We start from the raw sequence: 24734 nt of genomic DNA on the forward strand, positions 1-24734 counted from the left end.
AAAAGTCACCTGCATCCAGATGTTCCCAAAACTCTACCTTATCAACCATTTCTTTATTAGAAGTTAACAATAAATTTGAAATACCATCATTCCTGGTAGATTCTCCAACCAATCATTGAAGAAAACTATCCTGAATAGTTATTATGTGAAGAGGAAAGACAACTTCAGAAAAAACAAATTTAATTAACTGTACCTGATATTTTGGCTTATGCCTTTATCAAGGGTCTGTGAATGTCACAGGTTACCAAACTGATTTTAAATACAGTAACCAAAACAAAATATAGCTACAACATGACATAAAAGTGTACATGGTACAAGTACAGCTGAACAGTTTTAGTTGTTGATTATAAAAAATAGTCAATTATTATAGTAAAATAAATATTAAAAAAATCAAACTAATGAAATGTTAAAGGGAGCCAGACATTGTACTTATTAATTGAAGGACATCTGAATTGAATCAAAAGTGATTCCTTATATTTTCTGTCAAGAAATAGTCACAAGTTTTTAAAAAAAATTTCTATAAGATATCCCATTGATTGTGTCATGTTTTTTTAAGCAATATACAGTTGTAGCTTCTTTGTTCTCAAGATTTCCAGTAGCATGAATGTATTTTTGAACCAATTGTGTATTGGATAACTGGATCTACCTATACACATGGATGAACACTTTGTATGTACAAGTTCATGGACAGTATTTTCAGGTGTACAGGACTTCTATAAATCGTTAATCTTTGCAAAACTTCTCAGATTTACACATATCGATCTTATTAAAAGGTGAACAAGTGAATATATCTTTCAGTTTTTCATATGATTGTGATATTTAAACCAGATTTAATCACTTGATGAAGATGAGCAGTTAAAGGAAGGGTGTAATCCATGGTATTTTCTTTAAATGTGTTTGTGAACCCTAAATTCCAAAATAAAACTCGCTCCTCATTTATATTGCACCTAATAAACTGTGAGCACTTAACACTTACACTGGTTTTAACAATTGTAGCCTGGGAATAAATAACCAACAGTAAATATGAGTAATGTATTGACTACATAGTTAAGCCTAATGTTAGAGTTAAATATATTACATTATCACAACCTTTCCTACTTTATAAAATACATAATTTTATTTTTAAAATGAGAAATGACACCAAGTTCTTAAATTATATTTATGTAATAATACAATTTATCTAGCCCATATTTTAACTGAATAAACTTATATTAATCTCAAGTTGCATTATACTTGCTGTACTAAACTGTAGATAAATAGAACAACAAATCTACTCCTAACCAATGCTTATACCATTAATTATCAATCTTTACCATTGATATAATGTATGACATGTTTTTAGTAGCATGTAGCTAAATGGTTATTTAAATCATCTACTCGTGTATTAATTTCTCAGCATTTATCAGATAGTAATAAAAAAAATTAATCTTTTAAATACAACAATTTATAATCTGTGCTAACACTAATAAAAACTCGTTATTTCAATCTAAAGCTCGGTCATTTTATTAGCTGCTATAACATCACATTTTGTGATCCAACCATATTTGCAATTCAATTTTACTTTTATGTAGTACAAAGTGGAACAATAGTTTTTATTATGGCAAATTAATCAGTCAAATCTGAAATTACAGATATACAGCTCATAAAGATCAATAATGTCCAGTTTATGGTAATACTGGGGAGGGGGACATTTTTGAGGACTTAAGACTAGTTTTGGTCTGGTTTTCTAAATTTTTTGATTAAAAAATGGATGGCAAAAATATTGACACATACTTCTAAATGGCTCAAGTCTTTCATTTTTCCTGTAAAAAAAACTTTTTATTTTACTTCTCTTTGTAACAGATTATCATCTCCAGATTAATATTACAATCATGTAGACATGTAGCTTGTAGAAAAGTTCATTAGGTATGTATTTAATATTTTGTTGCAATGAACATATTGAAAGTGGGATAATTTTGCTTCTGTGAAGTTTTAAGAATGTTTTTTTTATCTCGTTAATTAATTAACATTTTATTTAATGTGTGGCGTTTTAATATTTTGATTTAATTTTTCTAGTAAAGAAATTTACTGATTTTTTTAAGTTTAGAATGGCTCTTGAATAGGGGGTGTGAGCAAAGAGTGCCTACCTCCTGAAAATGCTATTTATTTATCATATTTTCAATAGATAACAGAAATATATGTAAAAACAATGTTTTTAGAATGCACTCAACAAGATCTATTCAAATATGATCTCTAATCCTACTCTTAGCACTGTATTTTGTAATTACTTGAACTTTTCATGATTATAGTTACATTTTCTCATAAAAAATGTGCACTTGCTGTAGTTTCTTAAATTTTATTCTAGTTAGTCTACAAAATGATCAAACAAGTTTCTTCTCAATAATTGAATGTAAAAATATAATTCAAAATAACACAAACCAGTTTCACAAGTTAATATTTAGTTGGCATTCCCTTGGATTTCAGTACTGCTTCATGTTGATGCAGCATGCTTTCAGTGAGTTTGTGCAGATATTCCTGAGTGATTGACTACCACCCTTCTATGAGTACTTCTTCTGTGTTTCACTTACAATCTTTCATTAATCAGTTTAACTCAGCCCACAAATTTTCAATTGGATTTATATTGGGTGATTGACCTGTCCATTCCATAGCATCAATTCTTTTGTTTCTAAAATACCCTTTAACGACTTCACAATTCTAGATAAACTTGTTTGATCATTTTGTAGGCTAATGGAATAAGAAGATATAAGAAACTACAACAGGTGCACAACACTTTGTGTGAGAAAATGTAACTAAAATCATGAAAAGTTCAGGTATTCATGAAAGCCAGTGTTAAAATTAGTATTTGAGATTTGAACATATCTTGTCATGTGAATTCTAAAAACGTATTGATATTTATTTTTCTGTTATCTCAAAGAAATAACAAATTAACAACATTTTCAAGGGGACCACTTTTTTGTTCACTCAGTGTAGTTATATTTTCATTTGAGCTTGACCAAATTTCATAGCACTGTAAATTGAAGCTTGACAAATTTTTAAGATCTTGTAGCTTTCGTTTCAATTAGTTTTTGTCAGCTTTATGTATTTTGTGTGTGTGTGTGTATTTTAGTTAAGTGTAGATGAGTGTCTTATTTATTGCATAGTTCTTTTTATCCCAAGGATGACATATTAAATCAGAAAGTCTTGGTGAACAGTTGTTCCATCATCTCAAATTAAATTGACTTTGTAATTTGTGTTCCTTCCTGGTAAAAAATTAGGGTAAGATTTATCCAAGAAACAGCACAATTTTGATTAACTCAGTTTCTAGTTCTGTGTTTCAAATGAATTATGAAAAAAAGTTTTGATAAATTTCACATTGGAGAGAACCATAAACAAGTTCCTACCCTTATTGAAGAACATAAAAAAAATCCCCTTCTATGTTTATGAACATATGCCTGAGTCTAATTTATTTTGTTTCAACTCAGTTTCAGAATCTTCAGTAAGGAAAAAATTATAAAGTGTTATAAATAGAGAGAGACTTATTGATTAAATAGTTTGAACCCAAAATAATAACTATTTTGTCATATAGTTGTATTTTATAATCTCTTTTGAAATTTCTAATTTTTGAATTGTTTTATATACTTTTTTATATTTTTAAGATAATTACAACATAATAACATTCACTGTTCTATTGAAACAGAATTGAATCAAAATTATTTATTATATGCATATATTACTGGTTAAGATACATGAAATTGTTTTGTAAGAATGTTAACAATCTTAAACCTAATGTTGTTTCAAACTGATGTTGACCTTTATTTGGGGTCAAGCACATTCACCAACTAGATTTATGCTGCCAGCCAGCCATAAAAAGAAACATATTCTTTACCTAACTAGTGTGTTACAATTACTTTAGATATAAGAATAAATTTGATAGGAATAGTGTTAATGTTATGGAGAGAAATTATCATGGTGTTTTGATTGATCAGTATTTTAAGCCATCGAAGCTGTGTGCTGTGGTAAGTGGTTGAGCAAATAGGATTTTAGATTGTGTCTATCTATAGAAATATTTAGTATAAGAATAAAGAGGTGACAATTTCATTGTAAAGGTCACTTATTAGGCCTCATTTGGAGATTGTCATATGAGAAGACAAGATTACTGAAATTCTTTCAGTTTGAAAGAAAAAGGTAGGGAATATGATGGGTGTATTGAATAATTTAAAGAAAATTGATGGTGTGGATGGGTCATTTTTTTGTTTTACTTAATGGGGAGAATAGTAGGACATGGAGACATGCAAAGTTTAGTGGGACAAGAGTCATCTTAAGCTAAGACACTTTTACTTTTCTGACAGGATGGTTGACCTTTATGGTGGTTGTCTTCAGATGTGGATGCAGTAAATATAAGGGAGTTTAAGGGAAAGCTTGATAAATATTTGACTGGTAAGGGATAGCTCTGAGTTGTTTTTATTTTTAAGTATAATGTGATACAATATTTTTAATGTTTTGATTTAGAGGGCACATATCTATAACAAGTATAAGTTATAAATACATGATTCAGTGAACCATTGAGTCAGTTGCAGTTAGTAGAATACCAGTCAAAGTGAAGAATTCAGATCAGGGTTAGTTATGAAGTATATTCAGTTACTTGATTGATTAGTCATGAAATTATACAACTAAGTTTATTTGTACTTTAGATGTAGCACTATTAGTGAATATATTTCAGCTGGAAATATGACTGGTGAACTTAAATCTCAAGTATAATTGTGGGCAAGTGATAATATTAATAGTGTGTAATAAATGATAGGGAAAAAAATAAACTAACTTGTTTTCTCCTATATAAAAAGCTATTCTCATTAAATGCTGCCCTCTGTATCCAAACCTTTTTTATGCATGCCACAAACCTTCTATTTCCCTTCCAGTGGAATTAACTGATTCCAATGTGTTTCTCATGTAAATTATCATGTGTCAACTCTCCATCAACAGGAATGCAACATATTCTAATGATGCATGTGACTCTCACTATTCCATTCTACCAAACTTTTACTTTATATTTGGCAGTACTGATGTTCAGATGTTTCTTTTTTCTATTAGTACTGTTCACATGAATCATGATTTTAATCATTTCATTTCAGAAGTAGGATTTATTCATTATTATTTTTTCTTTATATTGAAGAAGTCACTTAATATCTCAGTATTTATAATTTATCAAACTCTCCTATTTTGTACTTTTGTTTGATTTTCATATTTGTGCAATGAATTCTGAGATTCATGTCTTTATTTTAGTTGTTATAGCACTTTTCTTTACAGGCTGTAGATGAGAGGAGATCCACTGTTGGATTTTTGTGCTGTTATTCATCTTGAGATTGATCATTATATGAATCAACCATTTTCTCATTAACTTGCCCCACTAGTCCTTCTAAACAAGCTGAGCCTATTTAGGCTGATGAAGTTTCATACTCTTTTTAGATAGTGGGTTTTGTGTTGTTTTTCCCCACCCCTCCTACAGAATCAGCTAGGCCTAAAATATTATTTTTAGACATGATTTTTCTGATTTGTTATGTTTTATCCAATTACCTGTTTTCTACAATTCCTTATTACTTTCACCTCGTGTTTGTTATCTTTTGGCTCTTGTTTTACCCATGTGGTTTCATTGTAGTTGGAGTTTCCTGGGTTGTGATTTGACCTTGTCATTCATATGTTTACTGCCTTTTTCTTTTTGAGATTTCTATATTTTTCTTTGGTGAGATGTTTTTGATCATTTATCTGAGACCCTGATATTCCATGTGAAACCTGTTTATCAGTATTTGACCCTTTCTTTATAGGGTTCCATCCAGTGGGTTTCAGTAGACAGATTTGTTCTACTATTTTTTCCCCATCTTTTTTGTTACTGGTAACCTTTTCCTTCCATATATATTGGAATCTTGTCACCAGCTTGTGTCTGTCATGGGAGGTGTAAGATATGTCTCTATAAGCTGTTGCATTGTTCATAATTTTCTCCAGGATGTTTGTTGTTTGATCACCAAACCAGTTACTGATGGCTTTTATTAGCCTTGTCTCACTTCATATTTTGTTTCAATCAGCTCTAATTTAATTTGGAGTTGTTTTTCACATTAAGGTGGGCTTTTTTTCTGAGTTTATTGATGACAGAGAGGAATGTTGTGAATAATTATTTGCATATCCTAATATTTTCTTTCTTGTGGCCCTCAATTCAGTTTCTCCTTCAGCTTTTCTGAGCAGGATAATTAAAAAATTTCTTTCGAGTAACTTATATCCTACATTTGATAAACATTTTGTTTTATTTAGTACTGTTGTATTTGGTTAATACAACTGTTCAAAATTTGTAGTATGTGTTCTTTTGTGAGTATAGAGAAACCTTTCTGGAGTTAAGTAAGAATATCTGAAAAATTAAAAGAATATTATAAACCCCACATTTCAGAATTGAAAGGCAGTTTTGAGGGTATTAGTCATCACTTACTATTTATCCATTGTTAAATCATCCTTAAATTATTTCATTTGATTTATCATTTTATTGATTTGAACCACTATTAATTTTTTTGACAAATTATGTATGTCATGGACTTACCCTGACAAAACAGTATGATTGAGGGTACGTGTTATAAAAAGGTTTGCAACAGCTGGCTTATCAAAGTTGTATAAATGAATATATTTTTAATTTGCAATTGTGATAAAAGTATAGTTAAGAATTAACTGTATGGCTTTTGTTTGTTTTTGCAGGCATTGTCCAAACTTCAAGACTGTAAGGATAAACCAGTTAAAGAAAAAGCAGCCTTACTAGTGGTCATATGGAAATCCCTGGGTGCTTGTGCCTCTAGCCTGAATGAAGTGTCCAGTGTTTTTCAGTTTTTGTTCAGGTATAATATTTTAAATGTTAGAATTGTTTGTTGCTGATTACAGGTTAAAACATTTTCACAAACTTTGTCATTTTGTGTATGTATGTGATAAAAATTGATAATGTGATAGTATTTTAACTTTCACAGTAAAACACTGTGAAGGAAAACTTGCTCTTTTGTCTTCTTTTTGTAGAACAAGATTCACATCAAACTTTTTGTTTGAAAATTCAAGTGCATTGAAAAGGCATGCCATATCTTGTAGAACTATGGGACTATTACCTAAAGTTATGCAAGAAAGTTTGAAGAATGCTTAATTAACAAGTGCATATGCAACCTGTCCAGTTGTATCAAACAACTTGTCATCATTACAGAACTATTATTATGTAAGCTAGCCAATTACCTTTGCAGTGCATTAGATATGCATGTAACATATTTATGACATCATATCTACACTCTGAGAGTAGAGAAAAAGTAGTCTCCATGAAGGGAAACGGAGGCAAAATGGGAAAAACATGACCCCTTTTGCAAATATGCATGCACACAGAATAAAAATGTTTTGAAGTTGCACATTGAGTAATAAAAAACGTTTTTCCAGCATCATGCATACAATCAAGAGTTCTATTATAATATGATGATGATAATTTGATTTATAGGTGGTATTTCTAATAATTTAAAATGAATCATTCTAGAAGAAATAACATTGCAAATTGTAATCTGTATAATGAGGTAGCTGTGGCTAGAAAAGTTTTGAAAACTTCTGTTTATTAATTAGCAGTACTAAAATTTGTAAATTTGTTTTTGAAGTTATTAAAATACTTTAAATAGAGACATTATTTACTCAAACAATAAGATATTTTGTTGTTTACTCTCCCCATCTCCAGTATGACCTTAACTGCTTAAAAGTTACTGCATGTGTACAGCTTGTCTGAAAAAAAACAAAAAACTCTGAAATTATATAAGTTAAATAGTCTAATCCAATATTAAATTATTAAAATGTGATTCAAAATATTGTTTGTATGTTGTAGTTACAGTTGTTTTGTTTACTTTCATTCTATCTGATGATGACTAGAACAAATGTAGTTGAAATCAAACAAAATATCTTTGTAATAGAAAACAATTGTTGTTGAAAAGGTGTATTACTTATTTAATTAAATGCATCAATGCATATGAGGAAACCAGAATGATGAAAGCAGTTCAGGAATTGTAAGGAAAAGCTTTGAACACTTTATTACTTTTATATTTATATCTGAAACTTGGATTAAATTTGCTTGCTGAGAATGGAGATTATTGGAGGTTTTTGCATGAGTGTATATTTTTAAAGTTTGTTTTATTTTTAAAGTAAATTTGCATTAAGCTGTAGACAAACTAAAAAAAGAAAACAAAAGTAGCAGTAGCATTTATGGTTTTTTCTTTAGTGAGACATCTTTGGTTATCTTATCAAGAGAATGGGCTGATGTAAATCCAGTTCTGAAGGAACGCTTGCAAACGGTCATTAAAGAATGTAGCCAGTCATTGTGTCAGTTAGTGGATGAAGCTGCTCGATTATGTGGAGTATTGACCATGGCTCTTCATGATCCATGGGGAGAATCTTTACTTAGAGAACTTCTGACCTCATCTGAAGGTACTTTAGTCTCTCTTGATAAGCTGTAATCAATAATTTATGAAATTTTATAGATTGGATTTGTGATCAGCATTTTTTAAATATTAAATGTACTTTTACTTTCAAACCTATATTCATGTTTATTAGTCTGTGACTGGTAAAAGTAAATTAATCAAACTGTATAAAGGTTTTTGTGTGGCTTAGTGCTTAGTGAGGCATACCATTAGAGAGATTACATGCATTCGAAATCCTTTCATTTAATTGCTAGCATAATGTCATCTTCTATTGTACCATAACTGTCAGATATTGCACTTCTACTAATTTATTTCTATTATTTAGTCACAATAGTATAAACTTGTTTTTTAAACCTTAAACTCTATTGCCTAGACTATGTTTTGTTGTCATCAAAAGTTTCATAACCATTACAACAATGTAGTGCTATTGAGGCATTAGAACTCCTATTTACTGTTACTAAAAGTTGCTAACATTTATTACAAAAGTCATCAGGTGAATTTGAATTAGTTATAACCTGAACTTCTGTTGTAAATACAAATAGTTCTTAGCCCCGTAAAACTCGGCTCCTCTTCTCATGTTTCATTACAAAAATAAAATTAGTGAATGATGTTGTTTAAAATTTGACAGGAGTGTTCATTAAAGTATTTATTTTCCAAAAAATAAAACATTTAATTTTAATTTTGTCTTTTATTTTTAATAAAAATGTTACTTAACACTGGTATTTGCACTAGTATTTTTAACAGTTCACCTGCATGGTGATTTTTATATAAAGTATAAAAATACTATTTTGTACCTTACAGTTTTCACATTTATTTATGTAATCACTATAACCTCATAAATGAATATCAAATGTTTTTTAGGGTAAATATTTATGCTTTATTTTTCATTTTCTCTGCTCTATCATTAACTGTTATCATCAATATACAGTGCAATGAAATGTTCAAAATTAACAAATGGAAACATATAGATGCTTTTCAATTTTTGATAGAAATCCACTATAATAGTTGTATTTTTTCTTATGTGTGTAATTTCACATCTTTATCTTTGCACTTAGTTTATATTCTGAAACAGTCTTACTTTTTTTCTCATTTAAAGCTTTCTTGATCCTTGTTTGCCTTCTTAGCTTTGCTATAACAATTCTTACAATCAGTACATCAGCCTTTATACTCCATCAGTTTCACACCATTTTGAAACATGTTTTTATCATCTACTATTCTCCACTAATAGTGTTACACCATCTATTCTGATGTAGTTAACTCCCTCTGGTATTCCCACTTAACCACTACTCTCTTCATTGGCACAGCATTCTTTAGACTTGTGGTGTTTTTTTTAATGTTTGCTATCATTTATGAATGCCCTTCTCTGCCATTTTAATTTTGTTTCAACAGTTTTCTTATTCTGTGATTGCATTTATTTGTTTGAAGAGTTTTTTTGCTTTTATTTCTTGATACTGATTTACAAGAAATCATACTGTGAACATGAGATTAATGTAAGTAATTTTCTCCCATTGTTAACTATGTGACTTTTCATCCACATTTCTGTTAGTGTCAGACTTAATTATGTGTCCTTTGTTGTCTAGGCTGATTTAGTGTAATTATGAGTTAGATATTGATTATTACTGTGCTTGTTAAGTAATCTTTAGTTGTTTAGCATATCTGTTATTATTACATCCTATGTGTACTAGCTGAATTTTGATGGTTTGTCTGTTTTGATGTTTATCAGGCCTTTGTTAACTGGGTACGTTTTATTAGCTTATATGTTACAGGTCTTTATTTTTAATCATTCTTCTCAATTTGTCTGTTATCCAAAGTTCTTGCACTGATTTGCTCTTCCTTCTGTTGAGTTCTATAGTGCTGCTATATTAATTGGGTCAGCTTTGGTTTCCATTCCTTCAGTACCTTCAGGAGTGCTAACCTCTTCTGCTTTCTTTCTGACCAATCCTCTTCTGACAGCCTAGGTCAGACGTCCTTCATTCAGTAATCGCCATTCTCCTGCTTCATGCCTGGCTTTTATGCAGTCACTGCATGATTTCAGAGATTCATCTTTTGGGTGGAATCTTAAATAATGTGGTCCATTTGACATTCTTCCTGGGATGTTTATTAGTAGAAATAAAAATTGTTTGCTTACCATTGGTGCCTCTCATACATGGTTTTAATCCTTTGAATCTTACTGTGTTGCACATTTTTCAGTTTCTGATGAGGTGTTTCAACAAAGGTTTGACACCTTTGTTCATTTCTTTGTATAAGGCAGCTTTTGACAGGCATGTTTCATTTTTCTGAATAATGTAAAATTTTTATGTCTGTGGTTTTGTCATTGCTTATGAAATCTTTTTTGGGTTATTGATCCTCAACATTTTTTCCACTTTCCTAATTGGGATATCTTAATAGTGTTCCATGCCCTATCTTGCTCACCCTTTGAACCTTTGGAGTAATTTTACCCTATATCATTTTTTGCTTAAGACTTATTCTCTTCTTGTCTGGCTAGTAGATATTGACGTTTGAATGTATTCGTAGTTCATGTTCACAGGACTCTTAACCATTCCACTTGCATTCTGTTGTATCCCAATAGGTCCTTTCTTCCTTAAACTTCTGGAGGCTAGAGAAGGGAATAGGGCTTTCTCTCCTATCAATTTTCTCTCCTTTTCCCATTTTTATGAACACTCATAAAATCATCAACAAGGTAAAGTTATCAAAAATTAAGGTGGTTGGCTTAATCTTTTGTACACAGTTTGGAACCTTCAGCGTTGTGAGCACTAAAGTGTTTCAGTGTTAACATCACTATTTGATTATCAGTTGGGATCCTTAGGTGTCATGTGATGATTTATCCTATGTTGTACTGACAGGTTGGATTCATTGCTTACTCTGGGTTTTCATTGAAGGAATGGAGACTTCTTTTGGTATCATTTCATCAACTTTGCCATTTCTCAGTATTCATGGGGGCTATTCTCCATGACCCAGGTAGTTTGTAAGAGAGGTGAGTAACTTCATTTTTTTGTGTTTCTTTTCATTGTTTTTTGGGGATCCTCTTGTTGTATTTCATTTAGACCTCCCTCTGTGGCAGGTATTGTATCGCCTGGTCAGGTGTGCTTATTTTCAAATCTGCTCTAGCTACCAGTTGAGTCATTTCTCCTAGTGAAGTATGGAAGTCTTTACCACTTCCAGTTATCAGTTGCTCGAGTGGTGAACAGAGGTTTATTTTCCTGAGTGATACTTGAATTCATTATTTCACTCAAGAGAAGAGGGTGAGAGTAGACCCTCTCCTAACAATAATACTGCATGGTTCTTCCAGTTGTATGGCAGGGACAGGACCAACCAACATAGGAGTCTCCACATAATTCTGGTTCAAAGATGATTCTTCACTGTGTGGTTGAATGTGGATCTTCATTTTGGTCATTCTCTTTCTTTCGGTGACCATGAAAAAGGCTTCTCAACTCCTTGTTATTTTGTACACTGAGCATCAGTTCCTGTGCCATTGGTTGGACTTAGTTTGTTTCACATTGTCCTTGTAATTCTAGGGGAAGGATATGTTGCTTTATCTCTCAGGTTGTGGAGTTATGATTTTAGTTCAGAATTCCAGTCCATATAATCTTCTGTTTTTTTCAAGTTTAGTGAGGCATAACAAGTTCTGTAATTTCAAGTTTGGTTTGTTTTATTCAGGTTGGGTTAAGGGTTTGCCTACTTTTTCATTGCTTGTCTTCTCTTTGTAATTCTGGTGGCTGAACATGCAACATTCTGTAATATTACGGCTGGATTCCAATAATACTACGTTGTTAAACAAGACCAATTACAAAGCAATATGTCCCCGCTAGTACAGTGGTGTGTCTACGGATATACAATGCTAAGATCAGTGGTTTGATTCCCCTTGGTGGGCTCAGCAGATAGATCGATGTGGCTTTGCTATAAGAAAACACACACACACACACACACACACAACACACACACACACACACACACACACAAGCAATACTCATGTCCTAGCCACTATGCCTTGGATCCAGATTTGGGTTCACACCTCTATAATTCCAGTGAGGAGGTGTGAAATCTCGTATGTCTGATTGAGACTTGGACAAACTTGTGTTTTTCTAATGAGGTTTAGGTTCTTCTTTTGTGGTCAGTAGGCCTGTATTGCTCAGGAATTAAGTTTTATGTGTCCAGTCAAAGAGCATATCTGTTTCAGAAGTAATGTCAGTCCCATTAGTGCTATTGCTATATCTTATTTCTGCACACTTTTTTTTTCTTAATGCATATGCTTTCTGTGTGAATCTTATTCTCACTGGCTCCTCCACCTTGTCAGTGTGGGATTGTGGCTAAAGTGTGAGGAAGGTGTGTTTTGGAAGTTAATATTTTCCTATACCGAAATTTTTTCAGATAATACCCCTCTCTCCTTCCTTTCCTTCCCATGATGTAGCTGGTTTTGGGTCTACTAATTTGGACTATTTTGAAAAATGAATAGCAAGTAGTAATGGAAAGCTAATATATGCATCTTGTTTCCTTGGTGCATTGATGTGGGTAGAAAGAATCACAAGATATAAATTGCTATGTGCAATACAATGGTGTATAAAGGCTTGAGCAAGCAAGGTAAGATTTGTACCAATGCTTAGATGGGCAGAAAAGAGAAACTTTTGTTGGGATAATGCTAAAATGTAAGAGGAGATAAGTACTGTAAGAAGTACATTTTTGGTATAGATAGAAAATGTTAACTTTCTTAATTTCAAAAGGAAATATTTATATAAATTCTTAATCTTTACTTCTTTTGTCATCTGATGCTTCTCCCCTTTGATTTCTTCTTTGAAAATTTCTTTATTCCTTTTTATATCTTTCAGAATGTCCACACAATTATAAATATTGACTAGCTAGAATATAAATTTTGAATGTCTGTCTCCTTGAATTACTGAGATATAAATATATTTGTTACACATACCAATGAAACTTTTTGTATCTTATCATAGGTTTCACCAAATTTATTCATACTGTATATCCTTATTTGAGGGGCATGTTTATAACTAAAAGAATTTTACTTCAGTTGTGTATTTTTCTGATTGGCAGGTGTAGGAAGTTTGCTGCAGGTGACTTATGTGTGATATTTTGAATATAACAAGACTGCTTGTAAATTGTATTAATGTGACTTATTTAGTTGGAAAATAAGAACAAACATTTTAGTGAAGGTGAAGATGTGAAACAGGTAAATTCATTGCTGAGAGATTATTTTAGGAGAACAATAGTGCACATTAATTTTAGATTGAAAATAAAACTATTGATTTTTCATAATATTTGAGCTAACTTGAAAAGGAGAAGGTACTAAGTAAATAAATTGAGATAATTTGACAGTAATTTTATGTAACTTGTAACTTTTAGATAATAATTGCTTCAATAAAGATGGGATGCAGCCAGAAGGACTGTTGCTGAAGAGAATTGAACAATTGTCAGCTGTTGGCTGCGAAGATGCAGCTCTACAACTATGTAAAATTTGTCTTCAGTGCCACCAAAATTCTTGTGAAACTCGGAGTTTTGTGAATGCCACGTGTTATGGCCCAGAAACTTCAGAACAAGAAATTGAGGGAACCTTCATGGACTGGCTACTGAGGCTTTTACATAGAACTGGTAGACTTGCAGAACTTGTCAGAGAGGTGAAAAAAAATTAAAAAAAATTAATACAATGATATCAAGAGTACTGTATTTTGCCAATGTATTTTGAATGGCTGTTGAATTAGTTACTCATATTTAGCTTCAGTTGTATTTAGTTTTTTCATGCAGTTGACTGTCTTCAAATATTGTACTTTCAAGTTATATAAATTTAGTTCAGTCATCAGTGAAGTAATCTTAGAGAAGAAAATGAGATGGAATGTGAGTTAATGTTTTTTAGAACTTGACCATCTTGATTGTTCAATCAGCATTTTCAGAGATCCATTGTAATATGAATAAACTGTAAATTATATAAATTATATACACTTTGCTTGAAACTTATGATAATTATAAAACATTTTAGTATTTATACTTATTACACAGACTTGTGAATTTAAATCCCACAAAAGTTTTGGTTTTAATAATGGATTTTCCATAATTCAGCTATGCAGATTTCTAAATATTCATTTTTTACTATCACATAAAGATATTCTACAAATTGGGAAGAAGAAAAGTTAGATTACATTATTATTTCATTTACCTCAGTGAACATTTTTTTATTATGTTTGTTAACAAAAATACTAACAAATTGAAGAAAAAGAAAGAACATTGATATCAAATGAATATGCATCCTCATTCATCTTGAACTTTTTGTATGTGTGAGTGTGAAATTTACATCTTTTAATCTCAAAACTACATGTTGTGGTCTTTCAAATGTGTTGCATCTGGAGCATCTTGTTTCAATGAGCAGCAGTAATCAGCCATCATGCTGATGTTATACCTTCCCTGATACCTCCTTGTCATTTCCTGATGTCTTAATGAAATCCTTCCAAACATTGCAAGTTTGAAATAATCCCTATCATCATACCTTTTGACATCAGAATCAGACAAAACTCCATCAAGATGCTACAGTAGAGTAGGTACAGACTCATCAGGTCCATGAGCAACAGGTTTTATAGCAGGTTGAAGGTTTGGATAAGAAATTATCTTTTCATGTTGAATGTTGTAGCCTTGCATATTACATACGTAAAAGTAGTCAGATCTGTGGTTTATAGGCTCATATTTGATTATTGGAATTCCAGAAAGCAAGGATATTTTATCACCTATAATTCATTGTCATAGTTGTTTAACACACATAGTAAAAATTTTGTGCAGAGCCCATGATTTGTCTTGGCTCCTAAGTTATATACCAAAATACACTTCTTTCTTGTTTGATGAATCCTGTGTTTACAACAAATTTACCACAAATATAACATATGTTTGAATTATTTACATAACCTCTTGTTGTAATAGCAATGATTAAATTATACTGAAATAGATAAAAAATAATGTCAAAGTGCACACAGAAACAAATAATATCCAGAAATGACACATCAAAAGGCCTGTTAATCATTTATACACTAGCAGTGTGTTTCTCATAGAATAATCAATAAGACTCTTATGTTTAGAAAAATTTTGTTGGTTGGTGTTGTCTAAATTTTAGCCATAACGAAATGTGACCTAATTTCAATGAGAATGATTCACTTACATAAAATTACATGTCATTTTGTGAAAAATCTGTTCCTGATGGAAACAAATGGATATCATTTTCTAATTCATTGAACAGGAATAATATACTAAAGAGGTTGTAAAAAATTTCAAGACAGTAAAGTCATTGCATGTCTGTGTTATTTGTTGGCTAATAGTTGTTAAGCAGTATGAAACTGTATGAAGTAGATATTTTTTTCCAGAAAATATGTGGAAACCATTTATCTTAATTAGCATTGTCTAAATAAGCTGAGTGCTCAGTGCGAGAATATGATGTTGTATATTTTGAAAACTTGTCAGTGGAAGGTGAAAATAAAATATTTCACTTGGATAGATGATTTAGGCTGTGTTTAATGGTGAGAGGAGGTTGATTATGGACTTAAACAGATGTGCGGGAAAAAGTGTTTGTGAGTGACATTTTGGGTATATTTTGAAGACAGATTATGGAAGTGACTCAGAATTTTGTTACTCACTAATTTGTTTATCCAAAGGATTCAGTTCTTCTGATGCTTTTGAAGTCTTTAATCAACTTTCTCAGTTAGGCATGTCAATTTTTGAAATAACATGAACCAAAGTTTAGATAAAATTGAAAGAGGAATCATTGTGGGGCAACTAAATTGCCTTTTCTGAATACTATTAATGAATAAAAAACTAAAACTATTTTTGATTTCCCTTGGATTACACTTTTGTTAAATGGTTGATAGAATAGTAAATTAATAATGTGTGTGTGTGTGTGCATACTATACAGACTTTAAATGCTTCAATTTTGAAGAATCACAGTAAACACTTTGTATACAAATATTTGTAATGTAACATTATATAATACTGTATGATCTCAAACAACATGCTAGAGGATAGGATATCTGCCAATTTATTTGAACAACCCATCATTGTTAAAACCAGACACAGACCTGGAACTGTGCACATTGGAGTTTGAAAAATTCTTTTGAACTTGAAGAGTATACTATAATAAGTAAAAGTATATAAGAAATAGTATATATGAGCCTCCATACCATACACAAGATTTTAAAAGTTCATATTAATAATATCTATGAAAGTGGTGAGCAAGACAAAGTAATGAGGAAAAACCAGTATAACTTAATAATTTACTGTTATACGGTACTCTTTAGTAATAATCTAAAGGTTGGTTTATTTTGTTCTGTGAATTATTATTTACATTGCTTATATTTGGTGCTGATGATTCCTTTTAATATAATATTAGAACCCATTTTTCAACTACAATAGTAATGGTGTGGGGAACAAAAAAATTAGAATATTGTTGAAACTTTATAAATATTACTGCAGTACTTTTGAACTTACAAAAGGATATCAGTCTGGTTTCTTGAAAGTTTTAGTTCTCATTATCTGTCATTATAAAGTAAGGGTTAATTACTCTCCTTTAATATTGATTAGATAGTATAGAGATTATTCTGTCCCATTTTTAAAGCAGGCATCAGTCATGTTTTTGAAAATGGTGTCATGTATATCATCTTGATATAACACTTTGCTGAAGAATTAAACAGAGTGTATTTATACAGTCAAAAAGATATTCTTCAAATTTTCTGATGCTTTAAATAAATCAGACTATACATTCTTGATGTGAGGTTGTCAGAAGATTTACCTTTGATAATGTTAAATGATTATGTGTAGTGTTTTTGGTGTAATTTTTATCAACACAATTTATATACATTATTTCAGACCATGAAGTACACTTGCCACGATGGTGTAAGATTAATAAGAAGGGTACAACAGAGCAGTGAACCTGATGCACTTGACTTAGCAGAAGTTTTAACTAATGCTTTTTTGGTGGGTGATCTCCTTCAATCTTCAACCTACTGTTGCACAAAGGTGAGTATATAGTTTTACCATTTATTCTTTAAAGTTTTTTATTTCAACTTATAACAATTAAAAGTAATGCTAAAATAATTTTTCTAACAAAAACTTTATTCTGATTATGACCTAAACTTCAAGAAATAGGAATAAGTGGTGAATTTTTCTTTCAAGACAGCATATAATACTAAAAATAGGTTTTTTGATACCTGTGGTTGGCATAGCACATAAAGTTTTGCACATAACAATAAACAAATTGACTTACATTAGTGCAGAATAATATATATCATTGTAAAGGTTTAATAGTTCTTTTACTTTTTAGAAAGTATTTAAAAGTAGTGAGAAATGTGCAACATGTAGTATTTTTAACACCAAAACTAGAGATTATGATTTGATTATTCATCACAGTACTTTACAGAAAAAAAAAAAGAATAACATTCATATTTAACTTTGTTCATTTGTTTGGAAAAATATTTTTGGAAGGTATGAACAAATAGTAAAATATTTTTATTTCACAATCTGTACAGTATGTTTCTATAACTATTTTTATCTGTGTTTCTGACATTTTACTTGTGAACAGCAAATTGAGAAAATTCCATAAAATTCAGGTGAACATGCTCATTAACATAGTATGCACCATAAAATGAACAAATGAAGCATGTATTCTGATATGGTGCTCACAAGATTAGCTATTTTCATTTGTTACTGCTCTCTATATGTGAACTTTTTTCTCTGCACGTGCTACAAGCCCTTCACTTCCCCATATTGGAATTGCAAGATTCTGATGTGTCTAATGCAAATTATCAGGCATCAGTTCTTACCAATAGAAGTATAACATGCTCATATGATGCATTTGACTCCCTATATGCTCCTCTACCGAATTATAACATATATTTTGACATGCTTTGGTTTGGTTGTGCTGTTTTGTTTTTTTAATGTTTCATGTTTGACTTTGTTTCCTAACCAAGTGGATGTTTTTAATTAGTTTATAAAGTCTGCTTCTTCTATTATTATTTATCAGTTAATTCTAGTTACCTTATTTGGTGAACCTTTTGTTGCAGTGAATTCCAATGTTAATGTTACCACTTTGGAGGTTACAACAATGACCAGCCTTTTTAAAACTCAGGTCTCAGGTGTGGGTAACCATATGGTGGATTTATCTGCTTTTGTATGCCAAGAGATTGACCATTACATTGGACAGCCTTTGTCCCTGGACATTGTTCAAGATGCTTCAGAATAGGCTGACTCTGTGTAGGCTAACAAGGACTTCGATCATCCTTTACTACCTTGAGATTTTGTCTTTCCTTCTCACTCCCAATCCAGTGAGTCTGCCAGGCCTAATTTGGTCTTTATAGCTTTTGTGTATCAGATATGTGATGTTTTATCCCTTTCCCTTATTTTTTATGCACCTCATCCTTATTGTAAGGACAGTCTTTGCAACCCTTTTGGTTTTTCCTCCTTCACCTGATATTTGGGTTCATGTTGATCACTTTACAGGCCACCTCACCTGAGGACTTCAGATCAGTTCACACTTTCCTACTATCATGATGACTAGCTATCTGTAGACCAGCAGTTGTTAGGTTCTTTTTTGCCTATTTGGAACGGTTCCCAAATCATATGTCAGTCTTACCCATACCCATTATTCACACTTGTGTTCTACCCCTTACTAATCTATCACATTATCTTTCTTCCACACACCTGTCTGTGACTCTCCACAGAAATCCTGAGGAGATTTTTCTAGAAATACTTTTGACATTTTCTCTCTCTCTCTCTCATTTGAGCCCTAATCTCATCTTCACCTCTGGCATTACATGCATGTTTTCTTTTGTCTGGGAGCTTATAAATCATAATCATTTATTGATTGTGAACCTTTCACCATCAACGTATCTCTGGGATTTACATGTGGCCCCACTTCTGATCTGTTACATTTTTGATATGGTCCTGAAAACTAAAGCCTCAAGTGACATCAATCCAATAACAAACTACCCTTATAAATATTGTAGCCCATGTGTCTCAGTCAGAGCTTTGAATGCTTCCAGTTATCATTTTCTCTTCTTCCCCTTTCCAGCTTCGTATCCATTCCTTTTATTTGGGATACTTCTCATTGCTTTTGTCAAGGGCACAACCTCCGACACCATCAGTACTGATTGACTGATCAGTGGGTTTGGGTCTGGTGAGATCTCACCTCATCGATTTATTTCATCACTAGCATTCCTTCATTGGCAATCAATGAGTGCCTCATCTTCTGTCAGATGGATTTGCTCTCCAACTTCTTTAACCATTTTCTATCTCTCCTTACCCCATGTCCTTCTCTTTTCTTAGATTCTGTGATTGGTTCAGAAATTATTCTTGCAATTGGCCATCAAACCTATTCCCCATCTTTCTTTAGGTTTTTATTCCTGCCTTTTCTTGATGATGAGAAACACTTGAAATAAAAATGTATCTCAGAATGACTGGTATAGGTATTAACACTTTTATTGGTAAGCAGAGAACAACATTTGAACCTTCCTAGGTCATCTTCTCTCTCTTTTGTAACCTGAAGATGACCTAGAAAAGTCAAAACGTTGTTCTCTGCTTATCAATAAAAGTGTTAATACCATACCAACTGTTCTGAGATACATTCCTGCCTTTTTGTTGTTCCCAAGAAAACCAGGGATTTGTGGCCAGTAATTTATTTATCTCGCCTCAATTGCTTTGTTTCATTACTCTGGCTTGCCATGAAGTCTTTTCTCACCCTAAGAGGGTGTTATCTCTGGGGTTGTGGATAACCAAAATGGATGCTTCTAACACTTACCTAGATATACCAATATCACTTCAGTCTCATCCTTATTTTCAGTTTGTCCTTCTCAGAGTGTTTTATCTATTTCTTCTTCAGTCTTGCCTCATCACTTTACAGATTTTACCAAGTAGTCCAAGATTTTGTTCTTGGGGTATCAGTCAGGACCATACATCTATAAAATTTCATTCAATGGATATGTAGGATTGCCATGTCCACTTGGTTGAGCCACTTACTGCTCATGAGATTCTATCACTTTTGGCCATGCCAATGGGAGATCCTTTCAGTGGGTGCTTCATGGCTGATAGAACCTTTCTCAGTACCCTCTTTCCACTGCTATGTCCCTTTCTATTTTTTTTCTGTGAGACAATCTGCTTTAGTGACTGAACAAAAGTCTGCACGTCAGTAGGTGTGCCACTTCTTTCCTGTGTCTGATCTACATTTTTTTTCACGGATGCATCCATCAATATTCTCTAACTTCTAGCCACATGTTAGGCAGTTCATCATTTCCTTCTTCTTGTTCGACATTGTCTGGTAATGTTCATTCAGACAGTGACACATATCAACCACTAAGAGGGCATTGGTCCAGATATCTCTCTTTTTTTTGGATGTTGTATATCTTATACCGGGCCCATACATATCGTGTTTATTTCATTGCATATTATTTGCCAGGTGCTATTCATCTGATTGTGGATTTTTCCCCCCCCTCCTTCCACCAGATATATCCCATAGATCCTTCTCATTTTTAGGTATCTTTGTAATTGGTTGAGTTCTTCCCATTTGGATACCTTTGCTATAAGTCTCAATCATGAAGGTTCTCTCTCTCTTTTTCAGTTGCCAGTCTTTCATTCTCAGGCTCTTGCAGTCAGTGCCTTAGTCAGGATTGGTCATACAAGTATCTTTATGTGTACCACGTATTTGATTACTTCCTCCATTAATTTCTCTCATTCACTCCATTCCTTGTCAGTTTCTCCTGATTGCTTCTTATTGGCCAGATCAACCCTGATTTCCACAATTATGGCAGCTGATCCTCTTCCCTCTTGCCCATCTTCCACATTCTCACTACTTTCTTTGTCAACCTCAGTCATATGTCCTACTTCCTACCCTTCATGTCCTATGTTTTCATTCCTAGTTTTTGTTTGGTCATTGGTGAGAAGATTAAGTTTGTTAAACTGGTTCCATCTGCCTCTCTTTCATGGAGGCACACCAATGGAAGTGGAAGGTATTTCATCATTGATCTACTAGGGTGATTCCCACTGATTGGCCTACTGTGGCAGAATTTCTCACCTGGCTCATTGACTGAGAATCTTTATTATCCTTGCTTTCAGGATATTGGGTGGCCCTATGCCATACCTTTTGCTTTTCTTTTTACTGTAGAGTTTTTACTTCCTTTGTCCTTACCATTCTCGTACGTTCCTTCTGGATATGTTGCCCACCCAGGCAACGTAGCCTTCTAGATTGGGATACTGATGTGGTTCACTGCTCCCTTACTTTATCTTTGTTTGAACCACTTTCCTCATGTTTCATGTTTCCCCTAAAACATTTTCTTTGTTTATGGACATTAATGATCAGATTTGTTTTGTATTGATGTTTCACATATTTTTTATCATCCTACTTATCTTCTCCTTTATTGCTCCTTTCTCCTGAAGATCTTGGCAGATCAGGAGGATGGTTCCTCCTCTCCTCCTGTTTCCTTTCCTTCCATTTTTCCATCTTTAGCCTTGACTGCATTTGGATAGGTTTCTTTGCCTGGTCAGGACTCCTTGTTGTTATATTACCTGGACTGCTTCAAGGGTACAAATTCTCAATTCTTTATTGACACCCTGGCAGTCATCTTCCCTTTGGGTCCTTTTCCCTTGCTTTTTGTCTTTATCAATCAGTGGAAGAAATTCTGCAATCCATCATTTGGACCACACTCATTACATTTATTTTCCACTATTTCCAACATATTGCAGGTTCCTTTTGAAAGGGTTTTGTCTACTGCCTGTTGCCATTTTTCAGACATTGGTGCAACTCTAACTGGTAAATTTTTATTCATACTTCCTTTCTTTTCAAGAGCTTTCTCTAGCTCTTTATCCCATGGATCTTGCTTTGTGGCAAATGGTGCTGGACCAAGTATTTTATAACTCTACAACCATGCTGACTTGTGCTCTCTCTTTCATTGATCTCCTTCTCACCTTTGAAATGAGGTGTTTCAAAAGATCACTTGTAGATTCATGATTTTTGTTTCAATTTACTTCATGCACATGCTCATCCTGGACTGTACCATCCATGGACTGCATGGATAAAGGAGAAGGGAATTGTTGCCTATTCCTATCATGTCTGGAGCAAATAACTTTGTGTGGTTTGCTTTTCAAAATAAGGTTTCATGGTTACTCATTGCACTGTCTCATGCAATGACATTGCCATCCTAATTTCTTCGAGTGGAGTATGGGAGTCCTTCCAACTTTCCAGTTCCAAGCTGCTGAGTTGGTTGACCATGGAGGCACACTGTTAAATGAGTTCCATACAATAACTCTTCAGTTACAGAGTAGGGTGGTGGTGTTCTGCAGGTTTAGGTGATATGATATCTTCCTATTTTCTGGTTATAAATTTTCTTCACTGAAAATGTATTTCAGATGGGCACTTCTCTTGCCTCTCACTTTTCCTCTCCTTATTACTCTAGTGCTGACATCTGCCAAACTTTGAAATGACAGTTCAGTAGAGGAGTATAGAGGAAGTTGCATGTATCACATATGTCATGTGCCTATTGGTGAAGAGGTGATGCACCATGATTTGCATGAGAGATACATTAGAATCTTGCAATTTTAATAAGAGAGAGTGGAAAGCTAGTGGCATGTGTAAGGAAAAAATTTGCATATAGAGGGTAGCACTAATTGAAAATAGCTAATCTTGTGAAAAGTGATAAGTCCCTATCAGAAATATCTTCAGTACAGGAAAATTATAACTTCCCAAGTTTCTAAATTAGTCAATGCATTATCAAAAATGAATATTAAATATTTCTTATAAAATAGGTGTAGATAGACAATTTTTCCCTTTCTTTTTATTTAATTGTAAAACTTTTGCTATGTGTGATTGTTGCTTACAGTGACAATCCTACAGTTGTAATTTTTCAAGTACAAGAGGTTACATAATCAAACCAGATTAAATAAAATTTGCTTGAAAAAACAAGTATTAATTAATGCTGTGTTGCCAATGTTTGTTATATTTGTGTGTTTAAGACTTTTTAAAGAGGTTTAGTATGTTAAAACATTTTTAAAGTGAGGCTTATACAAAACTAATTATTTTATACCTTTCTAGGAGCTGATGGTTCTGTGGTGTGACATACAAGTTGAGAAAGATAGGGAATTAGAGGAGGTGTTCAATGCTGTGAAGATGTTATTGGTCTGTTATGCTGCCACTAGTGCACACTTTTATCTTTTTGTTGACATCCTGTGGGAGAAGGTGAGAACACTTATTTGATTTTGTATTTGTAAAATGATTGTGTGACTTACACTGGTCTATAAATGGCTGGCATCAAACTATCTGTATTATATCATATTACTATGATATCATGTTATGGAAATCTCCCCAGTTGTTTGTATAATTTTTATGCTTTTAAAAAGTTGTAAAGGAACCTCTTACAGGTTCAGTTAAAACACTTAACACTTGCAATTAATTTTTAATATTGGCAAAAGCAAAACACTTTCCATTTGCCATTTTGACTAATGGAAAAATAGTGGGGAAATTAATACAGTTAAAATTGAACATTTGTATATCAGTGGTGCAGATTGTTAATTTGTATAATTTGTGTTTCCAAGTATATTCTGAATCAACATTAAAACCATGTCAGCCAAATTAGAAGGGACAAATGATAATAAAGTCATATTGTGTAAGAATCTGCTGTTGTGTGCTAAACAGTACAATACTTAAAATGACATCAAAGATTTAAAGGTGTAATTTGTTCAAATTCAACACTTCACAGTTCCACTAATATGAAAATTATTTTGCATCAGATTTGTGTTATATCACTATTTAGGTAAACACACATTTAAAAAAGTATTATAATTAAAGTTATTCAGACATAGCATTGTCATACAAATAAATGAGTAAAAACCTGCTCCCCTCAGTGTGGATTCCTGTATGTGGTGAGGGGACCTCCCAGGGAAAGTTCTGTTCTTTCAGTTCACCTTCTCTGGGATCTAAACATCCACCCACATGTTTGCCATGCATGGGGACCCGTAAAGAGGAGGAGAGGATCCTGGTGGTTGAGGGGCCCAACCCTAAAACACCACTTTGGCTTTAATTTCCTGTAGATGAATGGCCTTGGGGTGGCCCCTCTTGGGTCAGTCGACTGGTTTACCGGGCTATGGTCAACCAAGTACCAGTGTTGGATGTTCTCAACAGGTGTTGTGGGCATTATATCTGATGCAGGGGTTTGGGTATAGTGCTCGTGAAACCTTGGTGTTGCTACAGTGTCCTTGTTTGACATTGTAGTGTGTCCCCCTGTAGGGCTCCGTGGTGGGTGGGGTCAGTGGGCACCGAAATTTCCCTTTCTT

At 32.8% G+C, this 24734-nt stretch overlaps 1 protein-coding gene across 2 annotated transcripts in view; it reads left to right on the forward strand.

The window, feature by feature from the left end:
• Positions 1 to 24734, forward strand: part of LOC143222276 (uncharacterized) — a 47370-nt gene that overhangs the window by 3934 nt on the left and 18702 nt on the right. The window contains exons 2-6 of one of the 2 annotated variants that reach the window (XM_076448570.1): positions 6712 to 6848; positions 8243 to 8448; positions 13797 to 14068; positions 17289 to 17438; positions 23497 to 23640. In XM_076448570.1, coding sequence (XP_076304685.1) covers positions 6712 to 6848; positions 8243 to 8448; positions 13797 to 14068; positions 17289 to 17438; positions 23497 to 23640 — 909 coding nt within the window. Of the gene's footprint in view, positions 1 to 6711; positions 6849 to 8242; positions 8449 to 13796; positions 14069 to 17288; positions 17439 to 23496; positions 23641 to 24734 lie in introns of those variants that run through there. The other variant, XM_076448571.1, reaches the window with a different exon arrangement.

Source organism: Tachypleus tridentatus, chromosome 8, assembly GCF_004210375.1.
Source record: "Tachypleus tridentatus isolate NWPU-2018 chromosome 8, ASM421037v1, whole genome shotgun sequence".
In the NCBI taxonomy this organism is placed as follows: Eukaryota; Metazoa; Arthropoda; class Merostomata; order Xiphosura; family Limulidae; genus Tachypleus; species Tachypleus tridentatus.